This window comes from Acromyrmex echinatior, chromosome 3 (assembly GCF_024713525.1).
Source record: "Acromyrmex echinatior isolate Ae372 chromosome 3, ASM2471352v2, whole genome shotgun sequence".
NCBI classification, from domain to species: Eukaryota; Metazoa; Arthropoda; class Insecta; order Hymenoptera; family Formicidae; genus Acromyrmex; species Acromyrmex echinatior.
The window spans coordinates 19,200,890-19,223,419 of record NC_141854.1 but is presented as its reverse complement, the minus strand read 5'-3'; the positions used below and the strand labels follow the sequence as shown (position 1 = coordinate 19,223,419).

General features: G+C 35.8%; 1 protein-coding gene across 3 annotated transcripts in view; it reads left to right on the top strand.

Annotated features, from left to right (window-relative positions):
* LOC105148914 (transcription factor hamlet) overlaps window positions 1–22,530 on the top strand; it is an 86,551-nt gene that overhangs the window by 44,230 nt on the left and 19,791 nt on the right. For 2 of the 3 annotated variants that reach the window (XM_011060974.2, XM_011060955.2), the window contains exons 1-3: window positions 3,629–4,274; window positions 9,547–9,906; window positions 10,288–10,484. In XM_011060974.2, the coding sequence (XP_011059276.1) occupies window positions 4,226–4,274; window positions 9,547–9,906; window positions 10,288–10,484 (606 nt within the window). In that variant the 5' untranslated portion in view covers window positions 3,629–4,225. Of the gene's footprint in view, window positions 1–3,628; window positions 4,275–9,546; window positions 9,907–10,287; window positions 10,485–22,530 lie in introns of those variants that run through there. The other variant, XM_011060964.2, reaches the window with a different exon arrangement.

Below are 22,530 nucleotides of genomic sequence, written 5' to 3'. Positions count from 1 at the left end.
GTCTTGAACTTTAACAAATGTTAAAGCAAATAAAGCAAAACGTCAACAGTGAATCTAAAACAGTATCTTATATGATAACTATAAACGCAATAATTATAGTAATTATATAGCACTTAGTAATTTAATTATGAAAAAGACAGATTTTATATATATTTTGCAATGCTGACTGTTCATTAAAATATACAATCCAAACGTGTCGTAAACGGCGAGGGAAAAGCGTCTCTCTATCTGTCGCTCCATCCTTTGACAGTGGCAGTGGGCGACACGCCCGCAAAATTGCTTCTCCGGCATGGAAGCTGGGCTGCCGCACGAGAGAGAGACAATTTTTCGGGGGTTGCGAAAAATATTAATAACTCCGGTGTTGCACAGTAAAGGACGAAGGGCTTCCCGAGTAAGGGATGGCATATTCGAGGGGGAGGTCGTGAGCGGCGGGTGAGGTGTGGGGGTGGCAGTAGACCGGGGGCAGCGACGAGGGGGTGGCAAGTGTTTCTGTCAGTTTAATAGCTTCGCGCCTACCTACCTCCTCATCCCTCCTCTCTCGCCCGATCCTCCCTCTTTACTCGCACAAACTCACCCTGCACGCGTACACTTTGCCGTCGACATTACAGCATCGTCACTCCACGTGTCAGAAGTTGCGCCAGACGTAGGAGGTCTGCTTAGATCTGATAACCCTTTGATATTCCCGTTATTTATTGCCCCCTCGTAGTTAGTCGCCGTCGGCATCGTTGGCGACGTCGTCACATGCGTGAGAATCGATCGATCTTCAGGTTACCTGAACCCCCGCGTCAACTGGATAATATCGACGGTTATGATATTCGATGATTATTGGAAATAAATGAGACGTGAGGAATTTTACATGAATTTAATCGGTTAAAAATAATCTTAGACTTCGACTTTAGCCGTAACGTGTGACTAATATGTTTGTAGATAATATTATGAAGTATGAGTAAAATCAACATATCCCCCTCCCCCTCCCCCAAACATCTAGAATTACAGGTCTTGTAGTTTTACGAAATAGGACTCTCTGAAAGATTGAAAAACGAATAAATGACACATCGATAGAACGTGAGAGAATACATGATTATAGCGGCCGATATTTTTGCAACAATCATGAAATTAAGCGGCATTACGTGTTTTCGCAGAAATGTGTTTTATGCAGGTAATAATAAATATCTAATTATTATTAAAGCTAGAGTGTAATAACATTTAATTTTGTGTAATAATATATAAATATTTTAATTATAAATATATATGTGCAAAATTTCTAAATAGTACACACTATATAACATAGAAATAATGCATTACAAACAAACGTTATATAAACATGTTACATAAATGTTTCAGAAATGCCGATTTTTACTATTTAATTATATTTACGTTATTATTTACAATAATTATATCGACGTGTATAATTAAATTGTTTAGCTGTACTTCTAATAAATTTATTTTATATGTTTTTATTATTTAAATTTTAAATTTTATATATGCGTTTTGCTAGTTTAATATCGTATTTGAAAATTTTATTATTTCAATTTTTTTGATTATGTATATAAAGAGTCCGTATAAGATAATAGTTTCAGAAATTCGCGAAGAAAAGCGTGGCATTTCCGTTTTATTAAATGGTACGATTTTCTTATCGCGCTGAAACGAAGGTGCGCGCAGTAGGTGATATCAACATCCAACGTTAGAGACATTTTTATACCGGTGTAAATCAAGCCCCTCCAAATATTGCGCGAAGGACAAAGTCGACGCCGAATGAACGAAGGGTACCAGCGTTACCGGCCATAAAGAATGATATAACTGCACGCGACACATGTCTTCCCGGGTGCGAAACACAGTCATATCGTCGTTACTGCCTCCTTTTTCCACGCGCGCCTTCGCCGGCCAGAGAAATGAAGATTTGTTTCGCCGTCTTTCGGCTCCGTTATATATTCCTGCGCGGCTTTATCCGCGGTCGTCCCGATTTTATGGCGTTCACGCGTAGGATTTAAATCATCGTGCTCGCTCGCCTCGGAAATAAACCAGGCAGGGAAATGTGCACTAATAACTCTCGATTATCTTCATGTTTCTTAAAGTCAAGGATGACAATCCCAAAAAAGAAAGAAACGCAAATAGAAACTGATTGTAGTAAGATGGGAAAGGAGGACGTAGATAAAAATCAAATAAGTTACTTTTATATAAATACATTTTTAATAAAATTATTTTAATATTATAAAATATACGTTTATTTCTCTATATTGTATTTGCTTCCTTTTTCTGATATTATATTACATGTATATATTCTTTGGTTTTGATTTTTCTGAGATGAAAGAAGAAACAAGATTTCGTTACGTGGAATATTTTTATAGGTCACCTATAAATAAAAAATTTAGAAAAAATTGGATTCATGAGAGAATGCAACTGAAAAAGTCTGCTTCAACCGTTTTTCTATAACTGTAACGATTTTTGGGGAAATCTCAAGTCTCTTTTCTTAACTAAGACGTTACATATAGGAAGATATTTTTTCCATCAGAAAGTGAAGCGCAACAATATACGAGATTGGCGTTTTCGATACTCTTATACTCTTTCGATTGACTTTGAAGTTGAATCGATGGACAAATCGCGGCAAATTGTGGAGTGTAGTTGAAAAAAATGGAGAATTGACTGGAAGATTTGACAGCGACTTTTCGCAGTGAAAAAGTGGCCGCCCTTGTCCAATAAGGACTTTGGTGGCTGTCCCGCTGACCTCGTCTCTGCGTGGGGTCTTTTCTTCCCTGCGTCTTCATAGAAATGCTTTTCGATAGAGATTTTTTGCGATAAAAAAATCTTAGTGCGTTGACATTTTACCGCTGACTACTAATGAAGTCTTGCATTACTCTGCGCTTATTCGTGAATTGTTAGTAAGAAAAACTGTTGATGTAGGAAATATAGTACAACATATTTGGGTATTCGTTAAATTTGAAAGCAGGAAGAGATTTAAATGGCCGACTGTATAAATATCTTTGTCAATATCTAAATTGTTATAGTTTATAAAAATTCTTAAAATTTAAATTTTATACATGTAAAAACAGTTTTTTATAAAAGTAAAATACTTTTGTAATTATTTTATATTTTAAAAATTGATATATGATATAATAATTTTTATACACTTTTTTTAATAATTTTTAAATTTCATTTTTCTGAAATTTGTCTTTATGATTTAATGTAACGTACAGCTTAAGCTGACAAATAATCTAATAAAGTAAAAGAATGTTTTAATTTATTATATCAAAAAATATTTTAATTTATTATATTTCGTTAAATTCCTTGTTTATTAGTGACATTTATAAATTAAAGAAATTAATAATTAATTATTGACATTAATTAATAATACATTAATAATACATTAATTTTATAAAAATAAAAAAATGCGGTTTACACACACACACACACACACACACACACACACACACACACACACATTCTTTAGAGACATCTCTCTTTATTAAAATTGATTCCCGGCTTTTGAATCTTCGGAGAAAGAATCCCATGTTTTTTCGACTTTGACATTCAGCTACCACGAAATCTCTCGTTATCAGCGTCACGTTACGTTACCCCCTCCCCTGTTACCCCCTCTTCAGACATTCTCTCAGACAGTCGCATTACGCTCCACCGCCGAAGCACCACATTCCTCTCGCTCGCTCTCCCGAGGGATGCTGTAGTCGCCTTGGTGGGGACCCCGACGCGATAGGGGTGGCTCCGCCCGTGAACCAACCAGAGGTCCCGCTGGAAACGACCCGCCACACCCCGTGAATCGTCCCTGGGATCCCAAGAGAACCCTCGTCGTGCCATCCTCTTCTCAACAGATTTTGGATCCTCTAGTCCGCCAAGGGCCAGCTGACACGGAGCAGCGCTCTTTCCGTTGTCCGTTTCTTCCATCAGTCGCTCGTCCGAAAAGGTTCGCGCTACGCGGGCTACCCCCCGCGATCGCATCCACCCCTCCGGTGGCCTCGGGTTCTGATCGGAGTATCGGTCGCGTATCTCAACCGATCGATCGCTCGATCATGAAGACAGTCGGCCCGTCGCGCGCCGACGGATTTCCATTGACGTTGCTCGTCATTTTCGTGATGTTGACGTGATATCTCGTCGATGACGTGAAGGGAAACTCTTGTGATACTGATGTGTCGAAAGTGATCCGAATCCTCATCTCGTCCAGAATCATTTGGAAGATCTAGGATTCCGGATCCGGATCTGAGACAAATTACCGATGAACGGTCTTGATCTGTCTCGATCCGCCGTGGATTGCAAGATGAACGGTAAGTCAAACAGATTGCGTTGTGTATGTGTGTGTGTATGTGTGTGACGATGGATCAATATTTAAAAATATCCACGATGATTATATAATTGAATTTTTGTGATTGTGACGATTTGTGTCAACACGCAGAACGAAATGCATGAATTGATTGAAAGTTCTTGATATGCTGCATCTGTACGGAAATAACAATGACAGACGTAAGAATAATCTTGATCCAAAATGTTATTAAAGATAATTTTTTATTAACGTGAATACAGAAATAAATTTATGTCAATTTTTTAATTTTATGTCAAATCGATATTTAGATAATCGATTCGATTATGTCTCACCACCAGCCTATTTTCATAAATTGACATAACATAAATAAATTGATTTTATAATTGTTTATGTCATTCTTGTTTATTAAAGTTGATTATTAAATCAATCTCAAAATAAGATTAGTGTAACCAGCTGTTAAAGCGTAAACATCGTTACACAGTTGAATAATATTCGTTATGAGAGTTCGATGCTCTTACAAAGTACAGACGAAGTTGTTGACGAAAAGTACCCTTCCGTTTGTTTTATTACATGCAAATATCGGCAAGGAAGCTTAACCGCAGCTTGTCCGGAAGCCAGACTCTGCAGATTCGATCTTCTGTCCAATTTGGCCTGCCTTGGCCTGCTAATTCTGTGACATGCTGATAATCTTATCGACGTCTCACGATATTGTTCCTGGCCACAGGATCCGACTACGTCGTTTTTTTTAATTAACCCCAATCGCCAATCTGCTTCTCATGGTAGGGAGATCTGATACTGTCAGCGAGATTGGTCATTAATCGTACTATCTGCAATGGAGCTTTCGGAAATACCGGCGTTGCCTCTCGCCACTTCGTGTTCCATAACATGGTACATTAAAAAACGTCAGTGTTCTCTAGAGGATCCCCGTATCACCAGGATGTCCTGTGCGGTCAGTGCTAACGCGGTCTGCACAAGTGCGAACGTAACTCGCGGTGCAATCGCTCTTCCGACATCTCTCTAGTCGCCAATTTGTTTAATTATCTTTTCCGGAAGTCACACTTGCGTTTCTTGAACCTCGTGGTAATCTCCGCGCGTGTCCCGCTTCTTTACCCTCGAGATCCATTACTCTAGATTTTGTTTTGCTCAACGATAATCATTTTTAAATATCTTATGAGAATTGATTGACACTTCAAAATGCATTACATTATGTTTAAATTATATAAAAGGCATTATATACCCCACAAAATAAGAAATTATGTAATTATATAAATAAAATTACAAAGAAATTAATTTTGACTATTATATGTAATAGTAAATACTAAAAAGTAAATACTAATAATAGTAAATACTAATAAATAAAATGCCAATTTAGTAAATACTGTTCAATGATTATTTTTTAACAAAGAAGAATATATGTAAGAGTATATTTTGATATTTATAAACTTTGTTTTATTTTATTTGTTTAGTTTCTTGTATCAAATATCTATTTGCTTGACAATGTTTGGATATTTACATTTGGCTTCGTGTATCTACTTAATGGGTAGATTAATCGATCATTGAGTGATCGTTTGTTAAACCCTTCGATCGTGAAACGTTAACTGCCTATATATTTGGCGCATGCAACTACCCAGCAATCAATAGACGAATTCACGAAGTATCGCACACGCGCATCAATCATCGATCACAATAGACTCGTGCGATGCAAAAGAGTCATTTGCTTTATAACTCGCTAACTACTTCATCGCCATTGGCAAACATATATTATTATTTTCACAGTAAATATCATGTGACACACAATAGCAATTGATAGAATGATTTTCATTAGCTGCCTATCCACCATTGCCAATAATATTCTAATTATTGTTTACTGGTTATAAAACTCATAATGACCCTGTAAGATTCTACATATAAGTTTGTAATAAAATAAAACCTGATTCTTTTATATTAGGAACATAAAAAGAGATTGCTTTTTCATGTTAAAAAAGAAAATTTTTTTAAATAAAAAATAATTTTATTATAAAGATTGGTAATTCCATATTCTTCAGAATTAAAGCTGTAGAGATAAATGGAAGTTCCGTATACGTCTGCGGAGGAATTAATTTATAAATTAATATAAAAAAAGAGATTCTTCCCACGATTAATTCTAGGTGTAAGCCGCGCTAAAGCGGTACTACGTTCTAATCATCTTCAGAGCCTCTCGAGCCGCTATCATCAGGGATAATGTCACGCATGGTTCAACAAGTACACTCGTATTTCTCTGTCAAGGGAGAAAGTATTCTGGCACTTGGATCCCACAGGAGTCAAAGACCCCTGGCTTTCGAGGGTTTTCCAAATATTGTTGTTGTATCATATCGGCTACTCACTGTGATGATTTGAAGTGTATATCCCGGGTACCCTCGCGTGATCAGGTCTCTTCTTTACGATCATTTCCGACCATGAACGCGAAAATCCGCTAAATCGTGTTTATTCTGTCGATTAAGATCGAATTTTGGATAATAATACTAGCACTCTCTAAATTTCTTGGAGTGAAATCTCACTCCAAAAGAGTTAATACTGTCATTATTGGAAAATTTACACTCTTGAATGAGAATAGCAAATTTTTACTCTTGTTTTTGGAATGAGATTCATATCTCATTCCTTTTTTGAAGTGAATCCCATTCCAAAAGTGTTAAATCTTACTTTAAAAAAAAGAGTGAAAATCTATCACTTTTATTCAAGAGTGCAAATTTTTTACTCTTTTTCAATGGTGACAGTATTTTAATTCTTTTGAAGATTTCACTCCAAGAAATTAGGAAAATATGTTACATTTATGCTTCTGCGTTGTTTATTTTATGATTACTGCTCGACTTAATTTTAATTTTTTAATAATTTAAACAATAATAATCTAAACAAATCAATATTATATATCTAAATTCAGAAACAATACAATTGCAATGTAAAAAATCATTAATTTAGTGATAATTTAATTTTTTGATAATTAGTAGATTGACGTAAAACGTAGGATAGAGACAATGATCTAGATTTTGATTCTCAAGCATCCAGTATTATTAAGATTCAAATATTATTAAGATTCATGTTATAGTATGTGACAATGCAATAGATATTATATATAAAATTAAAGTGAAATATATTGTCCATAATACTAATCGTGTAGGTAAAAATACTAGAATGATTGATGCGTACTGTCAGTATTACTGATTCAATATTACTGATCAGTATTATTGACCGTGTAGAATCACCTTAGGAATCGAAGTCTATGGATTATTATATGAATGATTTATTTCTTTCCATTAACTGTGACACATCGATATCGACACTCGTAGACATCCTGTCTCTTTGAGCTTCGTGTCGACAAGCACGCCTTGCAGGATCACCGTTTTCTTTTACGACTCGCCCGCACCGTCGACATAAGTCGACGGATCCTTAAGTCTTTGTTTACTCTCTCGATTAGAATGGAATTGAAGCCGGCACCGTAAAATTGATATTTTTAACGTTTTATTGCGAGTATGGACGAGTATGGACCGCTTTTTATATATGCAGTCTAATGTGTAGAAATATTTACTCCTTCTCTATGTCCTATTTAAACTTTTCAGAGGGAGACGTGTAACAAAATCAGTAATCTTAATTATTTAATAGCACCGTTGCAAGATCGAAATTAATCGTGAGAAAGCTTTGATCATAAAATTATAGTGCTTCCTTTCTTTCTTCTCTATCTCTCCACAATTTGTCTTCCTCTTTGATGCACCTGCCAGCTCGTCGCTAAAACGATCATTTGCTTAGTCGCCGATTCACACGGAACTCTCGCTGTTTGCAGAGGACTCGATCTTCGCAGGTTTCTCGGCTGGCTCGAGGACGCGCATAAAGTTCATAGTTTGTTTTTAGATAGCCGATACACCCGCGTGGATATCTTTCGATTCGGAGATAAGGTTGCAAAGAGCCCGTCGTATCCGGCTAAAGCAAGTTGTACAAACAAAACCAGATTTGTACGATACTTCTTTGTCACTTCGAACGTGATATAATTGTCACGAATAGATAATGATGCTTTTATTGGGAATGTGTGCTTATCCACAATTTTTTTTGCGTTTAAAAAACATTTTTTGTATAATACTTTCTTATGCTTTCTTTAATTTAACTATTATATTATACATTGCATCGGATTATTTTTTTTATTATATATTTTTATTATAATATATTTTTATATTTTATAATATATTTTTGTCTATAAGCAACGAATTGCATTTGCAACAAAATATAATCGCAATTTATTTAATAATACATGTAGGATAGATCCCCTTTATCCTCTTATATCTTGCACTGTATGACATCACGACGCATCAAAAACAGCCGACAAGAGGACAATAAAATTCTTATCACGACAAACATCCTCGGCTTGGGTGTCACTACGTGCACGCAGCAGCTGCGTACGAAGAAACGAGCCGCAGATAGCGCATACTTCAATTGACACTTGTCCTTGTGTGCCTAGGATTCCGTCAAGTCGTAAAGGAGAAGGGAAGAGAGAGCAGCGCAAACATAAATTTACTTTATCTCTCTCGTGCAAAACCATTCATGATTTTCCGACACCTTCATCGAAACGCAAAGTTTACACGAAACCACGACCTTTCCTGCAACAAAACGCTCGTACTTGCGTTTAATATCACGAACTGCGACTTTATCGCGGGAACAACTAGCTACCACTTTCTCAGAAATGACCAATCAATACGTCACTTTCCAGAAAATCGTCTCTCATCAATGTTCTATAATATGCGAACCGTTCTTAATAAACGTAGTTTTCGTAAATGGCCAATAATAGTTACTAGTTATTAGTGAAAATATGATAAAAATATTTGACATAATTTTTAGAGTAATTGACACATGTTAAATAAATATTGTCATGAAAGAGAAAAATCAATGATTAGTTTTAAATAATATAATTTTATCCTTACTCATTAAATTAAGAAGATATTATTTAGTCAGAACTATTTTTTTTAGTTTTGGAAAGCATAAAAATAAAAGAATATATACATAGTATGTGTGTATATATATATATATATATATATATATATAGACATCTATAAAGAAAAGAGTATATTATTGTAAATTTAATTTTTTATTATACACAAAAATTATTTTACTAAAAATACTAAATAGTATAAAATCATAATAAAAAAATTAAATTTACAATAATATAATCTTTTTTATAGGTGTCGCTTCGATATTTCCTTAAGTATTTATTTAAGATTTATCGATTCATAACTCGGTTCATTTATTCTTCCTAGGAAGCAGCGACGAAGGCGAGTCGACATCGGGCGCGATTGGCGGGGGTGGCAGCAGCGAGAACGCAGAAATGGAGGAGAACGGATCGACACGCACGAGCAGCAACAGCAGCAGCAACAATCCCGTTTACAGAGATTTGAAACTACTTCAGACCGGCGAAGTTCCGCAGGAGTATAATCCACAATCGCGGACTTCCTATCAGCAGCGCGGATACTCGCCGGGGATAGATCGACAGCGGAATTATGAAAAGGAGCAACTTCAACCGTCACCATCTTCTAGGGAGGAAGAGAGAAAATCGTCCTGGGATTATGAGAAGAACAGAAAAGAATATTCGAGGTCGCGGGATTATAGCAATGAATATCGTGAGTTTCACAGTTCCGTTAAAAAGAATCTTCAAACGTAGAACGAGATGTTCATTAAACACTTGTTTCAGTATTATCAATTACAAAATGAAAAATATTTAACCCTCCGTCGGCCATTTGAAAATTCTTTGAACTTACACTCAACTATCGTAGTAATTAAATTTCTATTCTCTAAATTCTTTAGAATAGAATCTTACTCTAAAGAATAAAAATTGAAATTTTATTCTTCAGCGTGACAATTCACTCTAAACGTTTTAAAGAGTAGTGATTTATTAAATAGACAGATTATATTGGGATAGCTTACATATTTTGCGCTTATTTACGAGCTAACGCTTTCTTGATAAATATTCGATAAATGTACTTTGACATTTATTTGCGTAGAGGATGCGATAAAACAGGAGCCTAAGGATCATTCGAGTCGCGAATGGGTGTCTCCCGTTCCGGAGGTCGAGGTCGGTGGTTCGGCACCCGGGGGTCCGTACGTTCGTGCACGTAAAGACATCCCTCGTGGCGCGAGATTCGGTCCATTCCTCGGCAAATGGGCGAGCGAGCCTTTCAACCCCCGTTACGCGTGGGAGGTGAGTCATATATTTCTTCTCATGGTGTGTACGTGTTTATCGTTTTCGCTCGCTTTCGAATTCTTGAGTGGAGGTAGTCGAAGCGATCGTAAAGCGAATAGGTCGGTGCTCGATCAGTTCAAACTGACCTTTTGAAGCGAAAGATGTTTGCTGCACTCTCAATGTTGCGAAATAGTCTTCCAACGCTGTGGAACTTTTTATCGGAGTCAATCAACGCTGTGGTATTTTTTTCCAATTTTGTTGACTAACGAAAAGAGCATTTGTTTATTAGTTTAGTACGAAGAATCAATATAGAAAAGTAAGAGAAATCTCTTATATAATACTTAGATATATTGAGTGTAAAAATAAAAAGAAATATATATATATATTTATACAATATATTTATCTATATATATATATTATATATATATATATATATATATATATATGCTCCATATATGATAAGTGAATCAATAAATAGCTTTAATTTAAAAAAAAAAATTAAAGTGATATATATTAAGATTATTTATTGATTCATATATATGTATATAAATATATAGATATCTAATATATTATGTGTTTATATAATATATGTGGTATATAAATATATATACATAATATTGTTATCTTTTTTTTTATTTTTTCAGATAATAAAAATATACTTATATGTATATGAAAAAAATCTATAGAATTTCTTTTTTTGCTATATATAACTAATGTAAAATCATTAAATTTAATTTCTTTTACGCTCAAATATTTATGACCTTTCTCAAATAAATAGCATACGTTTACATATTTGATACACAAGGATTCACACGCGAATCTTATTCGATATCATCTCGATTTTAGATTGTCGTCAAACCGTTTGAAAGATGATCGATCTGTTTATAGTTCGAGTTCGGCGCAGGAATGTTTCATTCCGCGTCCGAGCCGATGTCAGTGGGTTTTCTATCCTACTGCTATAATCCTGGGTATTATCCGGCAGATGCCGGTAACAGTAAAGGAAAAAGAGGGAAGAGCAGATAGACAGAGCCGTCTCCTCGCTTCGACAGCAGACACCTGGTCGACTCGTTCGCCGAAGGTGTCATCCACGTTGACAGATCTGTCAATTGGATCGTCTTGCCGGACAACTTTCTATTTCAGTTCCTCCGAAATTTTTGAATTCCTATGGAATCTGTTGGAAGTGCATACGGTGGACCGCACATTCCTAAGTCGACCGTAAAATCGATGTTCGAAGTCAGGATCGGGGAGTCAGCCCATGAAATCGTCAATAACGGATAATTCCTGCTCTTGCATAATGAGAGTATTTGCAATTTATTTGTCTCATTGTTAGAATGTTATTAATTTGTTATTAATTTCTAACGAATTTTTTAAATTGCGATGTAATAATGTTTTACGAAATTAACGCGATAACATAATCGAGTGTGATTTTCACGATCGATTCCATCTTTGGAAATTTACTGACATTTGCATCACATTTGGGCGTCAGAAAAGATTTCCAAATTTGAACGGTAGGAAACTGATCGCGTACTGATTCAAAGGGTGTGATAGATATGATAGCGGCGGCGTTAGCGCATGTCGCACTGACAAAATGTAAATGGCACCATCCATCTAACTGCCGACAAAAAGGCAGCCGGGGCCAACTGTCGGACTGGCGATTACAGGATCGATTAAAGCCAAACTACCCCTTCGTTTCGTCGGGCTGATCTATCAACCCCACGCGCGTAAACGTACAAGCGCGCGAGAGGGAAAACATCGCGAGAAAGAGAGAGTCAATCGCGATTTCTCATGTCGATCTGTTTATTCTGAATGTCGTACAAACTGAGATGCGAACTGATAGAAAGTTTTCAAAATTATTCAAATTTTTAATCAAATTTTTAGAGAGAATAATACTAAAATTTAACATATCTAATAATTAATATTTTATTTTTTTAAATATGCTAATTTTATTGTATAAATTATAAAAATACTTTATCGCAAAAAAGACTTTGCTTAAAAGCTTGAATATAAAAATATTAAAATCATAGCAATAGGATACACCTTATGATCGAATTTCTACGACAATGTCGGTAACGAATCCTTGGGATCTCACGAACCTTTTTCAGAATCCGGTGAAGCAAAAAAGTTCCCTTTCGATCGATTCGCACGTTATTTCCCGATCCTAATCCTTTTCTCACATCCTATAGGAAACGGACTGAAATTCTCGAGATGCGAGACCAACGAAGGGAGAATAAGAATCTCGAAACCGAAATTCGCCCCAAATTTCCTCGGTGTTTATCTACCCCAAATTATACCGCGGAAAATCAAGAAGTTTTTATGGGATTGTCGGATTAAGGATGATCGCTCTGAATTAATTTTCCAGTCAATCTAGAATCTATTAATTTTTTGAGAAACATATACACATTAATCTGAGATCAATGATCAAAATAATAAAATAATGCTGGATATTAAGAAATAATTTTCTAATTTTCGAGAGAAAAAATTTATCATTTATTTTTTATTAATTTCTGAAGTGTGTCGCATATTTCCAGATTTCTATAAGAAAGACAATTAAGAGAAAATTCGATTTTTAAGCGATAATATTTTCAATAATGTTATTCTATCGCATGTGTAACTTCAGAATTCGCGAAAGGGAAATGTAACAGTCACCTTTACGGGGGTCTCGAATTATTGTCGGGATCCGAATTGCTTGTCGGTAGTTTAGGTATCACCATTACATCACCTGCCACGAGATTTCTACCTCATTTTCCCAATCTTTCAAAAAGGGTGAAATAAAGTATAAGAGGAAAAAAGATGGAAAAAAGGAGGGGAGGCGATCGGGATTCGTTCCTCTTCTGGTATATTCTGTTCGGTGACGCGTGATCCGCAGGGCAACCGACCTGCGGCGTGCTTGCGTGGCGACTAAACCAATCTAAGGCTTAAGTTCATTCGGCCGAGAGACCCCTCGCGTGAGGGCCGGTTCCAATTTGCCGAATGATTTCGAGAACTCGAGTTAAATGATCAACGCGAAATATCAGACAGCGGACGCGAATGAAAGGAGCGAGAGGAAGACATAACGAAGAAAAATGGAGATATTATTTTTCCTAGAAATTTTAGTAGAGTCAAGACTGAAAGAAATAAAAGGAGCATATAGTTTTGTCCTAGCAATAGTTACTTTCTTGATCGTCATCATTATCGTTATCTACAGTTATTGTGATCTACAATGATTGGCAATGTTGATATAAAGTACCAACTCCTTTAATTTTGCAAGCGATAAAGAAATAGAAAATAGTTTCTTTCTCTGAATTATGTATTTTGCATGTGATTGATGTTTTTGGAAGTTGTTTTTAAGCACGCTTGAAAAATTTATAATTTTTCTGAATGTAGAAATTTATTTTTTTAATAAAATATGCTAAATGAAGCGCACGTAACTACTTTCTAACAGGAATCAATGCATTTATAGCAACAAACTGTAGAATATATTCTATATAAGACACGTAAAACAGTGTTTTATATAAACAAATAAGCTACATTTTTAAATGTTATTTATTATAGATACTAAGTTAGAGGCGGAAGAAAGGAAAATATTTTCATGTATATCATATTATTAAATGCCACGTGAATTATTATTACGTATGATTTTAATCATAATTAATTAAATTAATAATGGAATTAATGTTGTTAAATTATAATAATAAGAAAAAGAGAATTGGGTGCAGAAATTTATGTGCAAAAATAAATTAATATAATTTAAAATTGATTTAATACATTTAAAGTCTTCGCTTACATATTGCGGTTCATTTTTTAGCTTTTTTCAGAACATAAAAATATATCGAGCATAGAAATACATCGGGATTATTATTTATATTTATTATTTATAATTGATAATTTATAATTGCTCATCATCATGTTTGAGATAATGAATTTCTTATCAAATTCTTATTGTACATTATGGATTGAAACATAAAAAAGTTTTTTGTATGTTACATTAAGAATCATTCATGTGAAACATCAAATTTAAGCTCACAAGATTCTCTTACTCCTCCGCGGCTACTTGCGTATATTCTCTCTTTTCAACATTTTCCTTTTTACTTTTCTTCGTCTACATATTGAAACCAACGGCGTTTTTTTTTTCCACGCGGTTACCGGCAACCCCTCTCGAGGTCTCTTGACTCGGATTGGAGACCGTTTGCCTTTCGAAGCAACCACGTGGGAGAAAAGGAGGACCAGAGTACCGCTTGTTTTTCATGTTGAAGCAGCCGCACGCGCCTCGTCGCCCATACGGGGCACTTTTTCGGCAAATCGGTTGGAAAATTTCGCTGTTAGCGACGTATGCAACTGACAAATTATATTAATGGTGATTCTCGATGTAACGTGCCATCGTCAACCACACGAGTTTCATTCCGTGGTTGATGCGCGATATATGATGTTGTCATATTGATATAATTCAAACACATTCAAAATCAATATACATAGCCCTATACTATGATTTCTAATTACTTAGTAAATTACTTATAATATGAAGAGATTAAAAGAAAAAGAAATATACAGAAAATCTGTGCAGTTAATTTTTATGAAAGTAAAAACGACAAATTTATTCATATCAATATTCTTTCACGTTTATTATGAGACTGATTATGAGATTCGCTCTTTCATTCCTTATCGAAATTCATAAAATCGCAGCATCGAAGATGTATGTTTTCTTTATAATATTCTTTAAAAGCGTGAGTGGAACATCGATATAGATCGCGTTGTCGACATATTATTAAATTGTTGGTCCATCCTGAAGTAGGTATTTTAGACAATCCGCGCGTCCGCCGTTTCAAGCATATAATAGAACACATCGGTGTCTATTATTCGCAGACATTGTCCATGCGAACTGGTCTTTAGGGCGTTACTGGAGGTCAAGCCCCGGAAGTGATTCGACAATGAGGAACATTATGCTCTTCCACCTTCCCCTTCCTTCACCACCATCTTCTATATTCTTGTCGAAGGCCGATCCCCGTTCTTATTAACTTCCTTAGTGCACGTAAGTGCAACGTGATCACTTTTCGCTTGCATCCAGGGTTTCGCATTAAGTATTTCAAATCGATACTCGAATGGTCAGTGGGATTACGCGTTCGCTAGTTCTCAAGGCGTAGGGTTACGGTCCGCCTTGCGATTTCCCGTATTTGAATTTGAAATAGGAGAAAGAGGCGTCGAACGGCGAACTGTGAAGAGAAACCTACGCGGAATCGCAGTGGCCGAAATCGAAGAGAGAAAGAGAAATGGCAAGAAACAAGTGACAATCAGTGACGCGGGGATCTCCGGTATTGTCCGAGCTGTCACATGTCTGACACGCCAGGGTATCAAAGGATCCCCGTCCGGTCATCTATGCGAATATTATATACTGGTCAAGAAGACGTAACAACCATGTAACAGGCAGTTGCGGCACCCTGTGTTGCAAATTACATTTATTAATTTAAAAATTGATTTGATTTTGCGAGACAATATTTTAATGGCACATATGCTTTTTTATGAATCGTTATCTATGCTCAAATATTTAAATCCCGATAACTGTAAATCGGGGAAATGAGAAATTCGGTCATTTAAAAGATATGCCGCGTGAAAGTGTATCTTGCAAGATTTCGCGACGTATAAAAGTATAACACATTTTTTTACATTGTTGTTGTTTTTTTTTTTTTAATAAAATCGCACGAAGTACGGTCCTGAGATTGACCCGTGAATGTCGCGAGAAAACAGGAGCGGCGACGCGTGAGACGGTGGTGCCCAAGTGTGACTCGTGGAACATAATGTAACAGTTCCGAAAAAGTTTTTCTACAAAAGCGGCATGCATTGCGTGGCGCATACGTTATTTTTTCGCAAGGGCGCGAATGCAAGGGCGACCAGGCTAACTAGCCCTTTTCTCGAGGATCGGGTTTTTGATTGACGGGTTTTTGCCAGGTCCTTGCTTGCGCGGAGAGCACCTTCTCGCATTATGTTAATAAAGATATGATACACCTTTGTGCGACCCGTGTCGTTAAAGCGCATATTTTGACATTTAAATTTACTTGCTTTTAACTCCGAACAAATCTTCGGCGTTCGCCCTTTCGCTTGTTCATCGAGCCAGCGCTCGGTTGCAAACTTCGAATAAGCATGTGGCGAAAATTATGAACGCTGCGGCGTTCCTACATCGATTTACATTATATTTAATTCTGTCTTTCATATTTAATATCACACATTGTGTTTAATTATGCGTTACCTTCCGTAAAATATTTTGCATTTGGTAACAATAGTGAAAATTAATAAATGTTTGTGAAAATTAAAAATTCTTTTCGTTTATAAAGTATGATATAATTTTCAACATATTATAATATAATTTTGTATACATTTATGATACAGTAATTTGCCAATGTTTTCATTGTCGTTAATTAAATTGGCGCTCCTCGAAGAAATCATTTATGAGCGCGGGAACATTAAGAGGCCATATGAGACTCTGTTAAGGCTTAACTCACTTCTCTTTCTGCTAACTCAACTGTAACTCCAATTCTCCGCTTTGCACCCCATCGCACCCTCGAGTGTCCCGTTCCTCTGGGGTAGTAACGGAGGGTGATAAATCTCGCCTGCTCGTTACCCCGCTATCTGTCGATAATAGACATAACCGACACGTGTTGCCTAGTCGTCAGACTGACCTGGGTATCCTGTACAGAAGAGACGAGTCGTCAGCATCATCGGTGTCAAAAGACAGAGTTCTCGTAGCGTTTCTTTTATCCTTCCGACCCAGGTTTCTGAAATGATTGATTCTACGATCTTATTTTGTCTCAAATATTAAATTTAGATTAAAATAAAATATATCCATAAATCTAACAATAAAAGGTAGATTAATTTTGTCAATAGACATAGCTGATTTATTTTACTATTTCCTGTTTTGAGATTATTCAAGTTTAAAATATTATATAATTGAATATAACGTAATCTATATTTTTCTTATGTAGGAAAATATTTAAAAATATCACGTTTGTATCTTTTTGATAAAAACTGGAATATTAAATTCTTTTGCGTTTACAACGTTGAAGACAAGGCAATTGGTCTTTCCGCACCTTCATAGTCAATGTTCCACCCTCTCGCAACGGTTAGGGTGGGTTTGTAGGGTTGATGGTGCCACTCGATGTAGGATAAGGTCTCCGCGTGTGTAGGAAGCCGTCCTTCGTCTTCCTAGGCGTGGACTTAATTGAACTTGTTCGCCAACTCATAACGAGAAGCCGGACAAGTGCGCTCGCGGTAATAATTTACGTGAAACAATCGTCGCCTTTGATGTGCCGACGATTGTCTTGTATTCGCAGGAACTATTGCCCTTCGATGTTCGGGTAGGAAAATTTTCATGTGATCATGCGTATTCAAAGACAAACTTAAGAATTGTTAAGCAATTGCTGCTAACAGTCTTCACGCGAAATGGTTAATTGTTTTTGTGTGTATTTACGGAAACAAAATCAAGTGAAAAGGAAACGCTTATCCGCAAATCAAGATCGAAGCGAGCATATATATTATTATTTATAAATAAAGAACATTTAGAATCACAACTTATCTACATTTTATTTTACTATATTTAAATAATAACTAAATTTAAATCAAATTTAACTCTTCTCAGTTTAAAAGATCTTTTATTTCTTTTTTCTTAAATCAAAATATCAAAACGAACATATATTTATAAAATTAAAATATTTAGAACTGACTTACATACCAATAACTTTTTTATACATATATTTAAAAGAAACTTAATTTCTTCAAATTAATAGATTCCTTGTATTTTCTAATTAGACTTTTCCAATACCGGAATTAAAAAGGATAGAGGATAAGTTGAATTAAAATCCTAGTGTTAATAAATTAGCATTTGTGTAACCAATTACTTAGTAAATGACATATTAACTTAAAGTTAGAATATAAATATTATATGAAGTTAGAATATTAACATCTAAATCAACGTATACATATCGATGATTAAATGACATGTACAAGTATTGCAAATAGGATTCGTTAGTGAAGCTTCAGACACATTGATTAGAGAGTAATTTCTCGGCATTCGTAATTTCTATTGCGTCCGTGAAAATCTATACCATCGTTTAAAATGTAAACCCAATTTAACTCGTGAATCGACAACCAATCAATGGTGGTAATTGTTTTGTCACGGTAGAAAGGAAAAAAAGGTTCGTTCGTTAACGACACTTTGAAATGCAGGCCTGCCTGTTTGATCAGCCCAATGACCCTCGGCGCGGGCGAATGAAATTACGGAGTGCATCGGCTTGCCGGCGGCACTGATTGGAATTTTTTTCTAGCCCGGAGGCGAAATGTTCTGCATTGAAATTATAGAGTTAGCATCGGCTAACGATTGGTGATTGAATTTAATTTTTTGCCGCGCGGTGAGAATTCATTTGCCTTAGCGATGATCGTCTGCTCGGTGACGTCCACGGCACTGCCGACGCTGGACGTCGCGCGATCCGTGAAAGTATACAAAAACCGTCTCTTAACGCCGAATTTTGTTGGAAAATTCACGCGACCGCGGAATATCCGCCGCCTGGTTTTCACACGTAGATCCACCTAGACCGAGATTGGCGAAGCGGAGCTCTGGGTTGACAGATTGTGTGCATGCGAGCGCACGGGCTCTGCTACAATGACCGAACTAATCTGGTCCGGTATAGGAAGGTAGCCTAAGTTCAATATATACACAGGAATACACTGGAGCCCGCAGGCGTTCCATGTGTACTTTCGACTATTGCCCTGCATAAATCATACTGCTCCCAGTTAGTCCGGAACTTCGTGAATCGCGGCGTCGACTTAATTGTCCTGCATGCTGCGCAAAGGATAGAGAATCTCGGCCTATGAGATGCGCATTTAGCAATTTCAGAGACATAGAAACAATTTTTAATTGTTCCCGCGTTCATTTCTTTGATTGAGTGACGACTGAATATTCAGGTGAATTTAAATACTATAATATATAAAATTATATTGATCATTAATCTTAAAGAATAATTGTATAACATTTAATGATAACATTTATAACGTGTTTATTTAAAAAAACTGAACAAAGAATATTATATTAGGTGTTGGAATTAATTCGTAGCGTTTTACAAGTGATGGGAAGTACTTTCTGTATTTTTTAATGCTCATGTGAAATAAATAACATTCTTTCATTAAAAACGCTACGAATTAATTCCAACACCTAATATAAGTAAAGCAAAATTTATAAATTTCGGATATTACAAAAGAACATATCACATATAAATTAAGTTTACGATAAGATTTAATAGTAATGACAACTTTTAATTTTGAAACTAAATATAATAATGTTTCAAGATTAATTTTTGATAATTTGTTTTGAATATTTTATAATTCATTTACTTAATCTTTTTATCTACATAAAAGTCTATACATTGTTATACCTTAATCATAAATATGAAACACCCTCATGTATTGCATTTTCTTGTTAAAGGAAGACAAAATATTAAAACTGATTATACAAATAAATATTATTTATAAAAATGTATCATATTATTATCTACTGTTATAAAAATAAATATTATTTTTCAATAAAATTGTTTTTAATTTATTTTTTGTTAAATATAGAACATTTACATAAATTTGTGAGGGTGCTTTATATTTATTCCGGCCAAGGCTGTATTATCAAGAATGTTTACAAATCAAAATTGAAGGAGTTGGTCATGACAAAAAGGAGATATATACGATCAAACGTTCGTTAACTCGTTAAAAGTAAAGAAAATTATCATTATTCTTTGTTACATCAAGAGTTACAGCAAGCGGAAACTTGTTTTGAAGGGTCGGGCTGTGGATCGGCGAGTTTTGCCAAATTTTCTGGCGGGTCAGCCTCTCTAATGATCGATCATATAAGGGGCTGGCAGTGACGCGACTCGGATATAATTTATACCGCTAGATACACCGAGGGTAGCTTCCCTTAGAAGTTATATTGTAGAGAAGGCGAATGTGTATGCCGGGGGTGGCATCTGCTGCGTGTTAGATACGGGTCGGAGGGCACCGCTTGCTCTGTCATTACTTGCATTACTTTCCTGCCGCGAGTCAAGTGGGTCAAGTATGAGTAGAGAAATATGTATGCAATCAAGGAAAAATTGTCGGTGGCAACCAAATGTCGAACGTTTGATAGTCGAAATTATTCGGAGTTATTTGAAAGAGTAAAGATTAGCTTCCAAAAATTGACGGAATTTGTTTGCATCATCATGTAAAATTGCTAAATCTCACTTGATATGCCGTGCAAATTATAATTTTATATAGTATACTCACGTCGTTGCCATCTATAGTTAACAGATTTAGATTTTTTCCATAAATTTCTCCTAGAATTATACACCTATTACTCGAATAAAAAATTATTAATCTAATTGCAAACGTAAAATGTTCCTTCAGTTTTTGAAAACGTAACTCGACTTGATGTCATTTGTAGGAATGGGGTAATGTAATTATTCGTGCAAACGTGCACTGCTAAATCACATAATTTCACACACGAAACGCATGAAACGCGGACAAAGGTTGCAAACGCGGCTACGTCGATGAATTCTAATCATGCGGAGAAACGAATCATTAAACCAATTAACACGTCATCCGCGTGATCTCGCACGAGAGAATTCAGGATAATCGTTGTTGCTTCGAAAGGTTTGCGCGTCATAATAATTTTCATTGCTCTGGATCTGAGATTTCGTTATACGAGAATCGCGCGAACTTGGGGGATGAAGGCGATTCCTTGGGATTAATCAAGTGTTAATTAAGACTAGAGCGGCTGGCTCCTAAGGTCTCTTCTCGTCGCTCTCTCGCTCCTCGCAATGCTGGGAGGGAAATTAAGCAAAGATGTCGCAGTGCCTAATGCTTAGCTCGGTCGTAAGGATCGCGCCGGCGCTACGTGATGCCTAAACTCGTAAACAGCTCTGTTATTTAGGGGATGATAATTGACCGTTTCGCTCACCCCCGTCGCGCTTACTCCACGAATCTCCCGAAACAGTGGAAAGCGACGTCGTCGAGTCTGGGAAATTCGCCAATGCGCTCCGGCGCAGTTGATGTTTATGAGACACGAATTCTCCTTCTTCTCTTCTTCCTCTCTCCCTTTCCTGCTCTTTCATCTCTTTTCTCTTCTCTCGTGGAAAGGGGATAGAGAAATGAAATTCGATACGCCATTGTTGTATGTCACACGAGCATAATCTCGCTTATTCGCTCCCATGATGGATACATACGGTGCATTCATGTTTATTGCCTGGCAAGTCGATATTAATAACGGTAATCAATTATTTCGTCTGAGTATCGACATATTTTTAATAATAAACAATCTTAAAAATGAAGAAGTCGGTAAAGAAAGAAAACCCGTTTATTCAGGCCATAATATATGTCAATTTATTTTTTGCCTAATCTTATAATATTATAGTCTGATTATTTTTCTGTTATGCACCATGAATAAATTATGAAGCGCACAATTGTATATTTTTAATTTTTTGTTAACAAACTTAATTTTGATATATTTGTCAAATTAATTTTTAATTTCAAGATAATATATAATAGTATCTGGTTGTTTTTTAAGTTATAGGTACTTTACGATTTACCATTTTGATAATCTTTTTAATAATAGCTTTATCAAATATAAAAGTATCGTCTATATTCGTTGACAATCCTGCCAGTCGGCTAAGTTGCGGAATGGATTTTCTCCGCAAGAGAGGGAGGATACACTGTGTCGGCTAAAAGCATTTTTGCGTCGGCCATCATGGAGCTATCATCCACCATCGATCCGTTTTATTCATAACTTTCGCTGACCGTTGCTGTAGTCGAGGATACTTTCTTTTATCTGTAGACTAGCTTTCATTATATTGACGCGTTGATATAAATGACACAAGTAAAAAAATAGCATTTTTGAAATAATGAAAGGAAATCGTCCCTAAAAGTAATATATTTTTGTAGAAAATGTCATATTTGTCGACATATACTTATATAGAAATAAGAAAAGCGTCACAACTTTGATAAGGGATAAAATTTACACAAATCTATATTGTGATTGCAGTGTGCGAATTTTAAAAACTCATGTTTGACACAGTTTCAAAAAATA